This window comes from Bison bison, unplaced genomic scaffold (assembly GCF_000754665.1).
Source record: "Bison bison bison isolate TAMUID 2011002044 unplaced genomic scaffold, Bison_UMD1.0 scf7180017864371, whole genome shotgun sequence".
NCBI classification, from domain to species: domain Eukaryota; kingdom Metazoa; phylum Chordata; class Mammalia; order Artiodactyla; family Bovidae; genus Bison; species Bison bison.
In genome coordinates this window covers 12,620,931-12,627,924 of record NW_011494943.1, presented here as the reverse complement: position 1 = coordinate 12,627,924, position 6,994 = coordinate 12,620,931, and the positions used below count along the sequence as shown (strand labels likewise).

Sequence of the window (6,994 nt, the reverse complement as noted above, 5' to 3'; positions counted from 1 at the left end):
TGCCATAATCAAGGTGACAAACATATCCGTTGCTCTTCAAAGTTTGTTGGGTCCCTTTGTGCTTCCTCTACCCCCGCCTTTTGTCATCTGCTTTTGTCGCTATGGGCTGGTTTGCATTTTCTAGAGCTTCCTGTGCAAGGAGTAGTACTGTGTGTCCTTTCTTTTGAGAATGTGTGTGTGTGTCATGGTTACTCCTTTTTATTGCTGAGAATTATTCCCTTGGATGCCTAGTTTCTTTATCCCTGCACCTGTTCACGGGCACTTGGATTTGTTCCAGGTGTCAGGCACTCCAAACAAAGCTGCTGTGAACTTTCGTGTAGATATGAACATTCTTATCCTTTTACTTCTGGGTAAGTGACTAGGAATGAAATGGCTGAACCAAAAGTAGTGAATGTTTTTTCTCTTTGAAGAAACTGCCAGACCGCTTGTACTTATGTTCCCACCAGCAGCATACAAGGGCTTTGTTGGTTCGTATCTTTCAAATAACTTGTTTGTTTCACCTAAATTACTGAATGTATTGGCATAAAGCCCCATGTTTGTGCGTGCTCAATTGCTCAGTCATTTCTGACTCTTTGTGACCCCACGGACTGTAGCTCCCCAGGCTCCTCTGTCCGTGGGGTTTTCAAAACCCTGGCAAGAATACTAGAGTGGGTTGTCATCTCCTCTTCCAGGAGATCTTCCCAACCCAAGGATTGAACCCACGTCTCCTGTGTCTCCTGCATTGCAGGTGGAATCTTTACCATTGAGCCGCCTGGGAAGCCTGAATCTAGTGATGTTGTCTCTCGTTCCTGCGTGTTTTGTTGTGTTTTTCATTTTGTTTTGTTTTTGGTTGTACCATGCAGCTTGTGAGATCTTAGGTCCCGGACCGGGGATAGAACCTGGCCCCTCAACAGTGAAAGCACAGAGTGCTAACCAGTGAGCCTCTAGGGACGTCCCTCGTTGTTGCTGTTGGTAATTTGTGTCTTCTCTGGTTTTTCCCGGATCAGTCTCATTAGAGATTTATCAACAGTCTGCTCAAAGGGCCAGCTTTGGTCTCAGTCATTTTCTCTTGTTTCTCAGTTTTCTGTTTCATTAGTTTCTGCTGTGATCTTTTATTTCACTTCTGACTGCTTAGGGTTTAACTGTTTTCTTAAGGTGGAAACTGAGATCGTTGATGTGTTTTCTATAGTATAGGCATTTAGTGGCTATAAAGTTTTCGCCTACCATAGCAACATTTCAGATCCTGATGAGTTTTCTTTTTCCTGTAGTTCAAAATGCTAATTCCCCTTTTGATTTCTTTCTTGATCCATAAATTATTTTGAACTGTATTATTTAGCTTCCAGATATTTGAGGATTTTTTTCCATAGAACTGTTATTTCTTTTTTTTTTTTTTTGGCATCAACTATTTATTAGTAGTTACAAACCAAATTTATTCCTTACCAATATCTCTACATGAAAAACCTTCATGTAATAAATTTTTAGTGCCCAGAAGATAGAAATAAATGGAACCATAACAGTATAGCACAGGGAAAAAAAGATATGCATACTCTGGTTCATTAAATGAGACTTGTCCTGTTAACAGCATACTTTTAACATCGGAATAATCTTTTATATTCAAATATTATAGGGTTTCATACAATCTAACAGTGTTATGCACACTAAGTTGTAATTTCAATACACTTTCTCTTTTAATAAATGTGCAGAGAACTGGATCGATTTTCCACTCAATGAATTTTTCTTATATAGATGAGGAGGGAGAGATAAGTATGGATTAAACAACAACAAGGGCTATTTGTCTTTTGAATTACATTGATATGTTGTAAGAGTTTATTTGGCAATGATTTTCCTAATGCACATTCATGAAGTAATAATGTGAATTATTGGGATATATAGACAATTTTCACTCTACCTGCTGCTGCTGCTGCTGCTAAGTTGCTTCAGTCGTGTCCGACTGTGTGACCCCATAGACAGCAGCCCACCAGGCTCCCCCGTCCCTGGGATTCTCCAGGCAAGAACACTGGAGTGGGTTGCCATTTCCTTCTCCAATGCGTGAAAGTGAAAAGTGAAAGTGAAGTCACTCATTTGTGTCCGACTGTTAGTGACTCCACGGACTGCAGCCTACCAGGCTCCTCCATCCATGGGCTGTTCCAGGCAAGAGTGCTGGAGTGGGGTGCCATTGCCTTCTCCATGTTATTTATTTCTAAATGAATTCCACTGTTTTCTGAGAAAATATGTTGTATAACTTGAATCCTTGTAACTTTATTGAAGCTTGTTTTCTGACAAGAATGTGATGTATCTTGATAAATGCCCTATGATACCTGGGGGAAAAAAAGCTTGTTCTGCTGCTGTGAGGGGTGATTGACATCTCTAGTCAGGTTGTGGATTTGTCTCTCTCCTTGTATTGCTTCATGTATTTTGAAGCTCTGTTGTTAGCTGTGTGAACACTTAGAATATATGTTTTCTTGATCAGTTGATGCCTTTATCACTGTGAGATGACTGATAATATCCCTGGAAACACTCTTCTGCACAAGTCTACCATGTCTGATGCTGACACAGCCCTTCTCGTCTGATGTTGGTGTGGTGCACAGTCCTCCTTGTGACCTAGTTAGACCTGAGGAGTGTTTGGTGTGGGTCCTTTCTTTTCCGTCTAATCTGAGAAAGTGTGCCTTCCCTGTGGTGTTTACATTCAGTGTGATTAGTGACAGGATTGGCTTTGCTGTTATTTTTGTGCCATCTGGTCTTTGCTGCAGTTTCCTTCCTTTTTAACCTTATTTTGAATTAAATTTTTTGTGGGTTTTTTTTTTTTTTTAACATTTCTAAATGATTTTTCTTGTGATGGCCTCCTCTGTTGAATTTTTTCACTATCTTTGTGGTGTCACAATGGTGGTTCAGTTAGGGTCTGTCATCGCCAACAGGATGCAGAGAAACCTGACCTCGTGGACTGCTGCTTGCTTGCCTGTGTGATAGTGTCGTGTGTTTTATTTGCATGTTGTAAACGCTGCAGTGCGTTATTTTTGTTTAAGCAGTCATGTCTTAATTTTTTATTTTTTGCTGCTCTGGGTCTGTGTTGCTTTGCGTGGGCTTTCTCTAGTCGAGGTGAGCAGGAGCTACTCTTCATTGCCTTGCGTGGGCTTCTCATTGTGGTGCTTCTCTTGTTGTGGAGCACAGGCTCTAAGCATACGGGCGTCAGTAGCGGTTACAGAATTCTGGGCTCAGTAGTTACGGCGCAGGGTTCCAGGGCACTTGAGCTTCAGGAGTTGTGGCGTATATGCTCAGGAGTTGCGACTCCGGGCCCTGGAGCATGGGCTCAATGGTTGTGGCACGCGGGCTTAGTTGCTTCATGGCAGGTGGAACCTTCCTGGAGCAGGGATAGAACCTGTGTCCCCTGCATTGGCAGGCAGATTCTTAACCACTGTGCTACCAAGGAAGTCCCATAAACAGTCATACTTTTTAAATTTAAATAATTTTTATGTACTCATGTTGTTTCCAGTGCTTTTCATTCCTTCTGTAGCCCCACACTTCCATGTGGCATCGCTTGCCTCCTGCATGAAGGACATCCTGTAACGTGTCACAGTGCTGGTGATTGATTCATCACCCTTTTATATCTGAAAATATCTTCATTTTGTCTCTGCTGAGGTTTTTTCAGCAGATTGTCAGTTCTTTTCTCAGTTCTTGGAAGATGTTCCTCCACTCTGCTTTTTCCTCTGGCTGCTTTCAAGGTGTTCTGTTTATCACTAGTGAGCAATTGGACTGTCACGTATGTCAGTGTTGTGTTCTTTATGGTTCTTGTGCTTGGAGCCTGTTGAGCTTCTGTGTTCATGGTAGGCCACAAGCTTTTGTCACATTATGCCTTATAACCTATGGACTTTGTTAAGTTTGTTCTCATGTCACGTGTAAAATGTATTTTTTAAATATTTAATTGCAAAAATGAAAAGTTGCCCTGTTGATGTCAAAATCAAAAGTATTTAGCATCTTATAGTGCCAGAAAGGAATGCAGTACTCAAACAGCCTGCAGGGATGGGGTGTTAGAGGGCCCCAGGAGCTGCTCGCTGAGAAGCATGCAAGGCCAGGATGCTTGGAGCAACAGAATAAGTGATACAGTGCTGGAGTACAGACCAAAATGTGACACAGACACTCGTGGGCTCATACTGATGGGAAAAATAGTGAAAAAGTGAGAAGACACACATCTGTGTGGAAGCATTCCAAGTCGTATATATGAATGCTCTGCCCTCTGGGAAGGGGGCCCAAAACCCCTCTTAAGTGTGGGCCACGTGTGGTGACATCTCCACAGGGAGAACTGCATGGGTAGGGGAAGAAAGAGAAACTCCCCAGTGGAGACACACGACAGATACACCTCAGCCAGGTGACCAAGGGTAGCGCCATGGTGAGGAGTCATACTGCAGCACAGCCCTGGCGGGACATGATGAGAAGGGCACTTCCCCCCTGTGGTCTTCCTCTCCAAACCCACAAGCCCAGACTAATAACGAGAAAAACATCAGAGAGGCCAGCAGAGGGGACAGTCTGTGCATCACTGTCCAGCCCTCCTCCAAACTGTCAGGGTCATTCAGACCACGAAAGTCTGAGAGACCCTCCTGGCCAAGAGCAGCTGAAGGAGACATGACGACGACTCGTCATGTGATCTTGGGACACGTCCTGGAGCAGCCAGAGGGCATGAGGTTAAACCTGAGGAAGCCTGAGTAGTATACACTTCAGTTAATGACAGCGTGTCAGCATTGGGTCATTAGCTGTGACACCTTTCCCACACTGGTGCAGGATGTCAGTCGTAGGGAGACTGGGACCCGGTTGTGGGAGCCAGCGGGGCTCTTCCGCCTGAGCCCCTCACCCCACCCCCACTGTGAAATTGGCCTTCCAGCCTCTCCGCATGTCACTTCTCACTGCTCCTGCCCAGCCGCCCCCCATCAGCATCACAGGCACTGGCATCCTCAGTGCAGATGCACGGGAGGGGGACTGACGCACTCTCTCTTGCAGTGGGCATCCCCACCATCCGGTGGTGCGGGGCTGAGGGGGACTACAACGTCATGGTGATGGAACTGTTGGGACCCAGCCTGGAAGACCTCTTCAACTTTTGCTCTAGGAAGTTCAGTCTCAAAACCGTCCTACTCCTTGCTGACCAAATGGTAAGACTTCATTTTTCTCCACTGAAGGGCAGCCCACATGCTAAGCACAGGCTTGGTTTGATTCATCAATCTGATGAGGCCTTCAGGGTTGTTTGCTTCCTTTTTGTGCCATGCGTGCATACGGAGAAAACAGAAGCTTGTTAACTGTGCAAGAGATAGTGACCTGTGGAGGGAAGTGGGTGTTTGCAAGTGGGCCAGGGTTCCCTTGGTTCCTTCTGCCAGGCTGCAGCCTTGGGTTCAACCTGTCACCCCTGCTTCTCCACCTGCAGATTAGTCGTATTGAATACATACACTCGAAGAACTTCATCCACCGAGATGTGAAGCCGGACAACTTCCTCATGGGGCTGGGTAAGAAGGGCAACCTGGTCTACATCATTGACTTCGGGCTGGCTAAGAAGTACCGGGACGCCCGCACCCACCAGCACATCCCCTACCGCGAGAACAAGAACCTCACTGGGACGGCGCGGTATGCCTCCATCAACACACACCTTGGCATCGGTGAGCCCTCCCGCCCTGGCTGTCCTGCAGCCTCTTGGGGGCCCTGAGGGTTGGTTGTGGCACATTGGGTATGGAGGCTGGCATCAAACCTTCATAGCAAAGGCTGGCATCTGGGCCTGCAGACCTTGTGAGGCATGGGGGACAGCATGTGCTGGGGCTTCCTAATGGGTGGCAGTGCATCTCCTAACAGCACAGCAGCGTTGCTTCTGCAGAAGCAAAGACTCCAAGTGTCCTTCTCTGAGGCTCTGAGTTTATCCCCAGGCAGCATCTCTGGGGTGTTGCTGTGCATGCTCAGGCATGCTGCCCTGACCTGCTCTCCTCTCTATCCAGAACAATCTCGAAGGGATGACCTGGAGTCTCTGGGCTATGTGCTCATGTACTTCAATCTGGGCTCACTGCCCTGGCAGGGCCTGAAGGCTGCTACCAAGAGGCAGAAGTATGAGAGGATCAGTGAGAAGAAGATGTCCACTCCCATCGAGGTGTTGTGCAAAGGCTACCCTTGTGAGTGTCCGGCGGACAGTGGGCCAGCTGTAGTTCTGTGGGAGGGCAGGGGCCTGTGAGGTCTGGAAGGACCAGGGAAGTCCCCCAGAGGCTGGCTGTCCAAAGCCCCCTCAGCGTCCTGCAGAGTTAGGGAGCTGAGCTAACTCAGGTGACCTGCCCTTCGAGTGGCCACAGCCTCTGTCCCTAGTGCTTCTCTGCCTTCCTGAGCCATAACTCAGGGAGTTTTCCTTTTGTTTTTGTGAGACTTTTCCTGGGGTAAATGTCTCAGGTAAAACTGTTATGCTCTGTGGTGCTCAGTCTTATCCTCTTTCCTCAAAGCATGCCTGATGTATCAGGCTCCAGCTTTCACAGCCTCTCTCTGTGGCTGTGGGTGGTCAAGGGTTCTGTGGACAGACACCATTCTGGCTCTCAGTCAGGAATACTGCTGGTTACCTCTGAGTCTTCTGGTGTTTACAGCTGAGTTCGCCACGTACCTAAATTTCTGCCGTTCCTTGCGTTTTGACGATAAGCCTGACTACTCATACCTGAGACAGCTCTTCAGGAACTTGTTCCATCGCCAGGGTTTCTCCTATGACTACGTGTTCGACTGGAACATGCTCAAATTTGTAAGTGTGCCCCCAGCTCACTGACCACTCAGCGTGGAAGGGGCTTGCCTGTCATCAGAAGGCCGCCAGCTGCTGCCATCCCTTTCTGGGAGCTGTACGGGGTTGGGGCTTCAGGAGGCATGGCTGCCACATGGGGAGCACAAGGGGTTCTGAGAAGCAAAATGCCAGAGGGCAAGCCAAGGAGGCGCCTCAGTGCCATGACGGAGTCCCCAGTGCAGGTCTGCCCAGACCAGGGCTCTCATTTGAACTCTGCAGTCCTCGGAATGTTGAGAT

The 6,994-nt window shown here is 47.3% G+C and overlaps 1 protein-coding gene across 3 annotated transcripts in view; it reads left to right on the top strand.

The window, feature by feature from the left end:
• Nucleotides 1-6,994, top strand: part of CSNK1D (casein kinase 1, delta) — a 37,454-nt gene that overhangs the window by 18,619 nt on the left and 11,841 nt on the right. For all 3 annotated transcript variants that reach the window (XM_010856364.1, XM_010856365.1, XM_010856366.1), the window contains exons 3-6: nucleotides 4,969-5,117; nucleotides 5,387-5,615; nucleotides 5,946-6,116; nucleotides 6,573-6,721. In XM_010856364.1, the coding sequence (XP_010854666.1) occupies nucleotides 4,969-5,117; nucleotides 5,387-5,615; nucleotides 5,946-6,116; nucleotides 6,573-6,721 (698 nt within the window). The remainder of the gene's footprint in view (nucleotides 1-4,968; nucleotides 5,118-5,386; nucleotides 5,616-5,945; nucleotides 6,117-6,572; nucleotides 6,722-6,994) is intronic.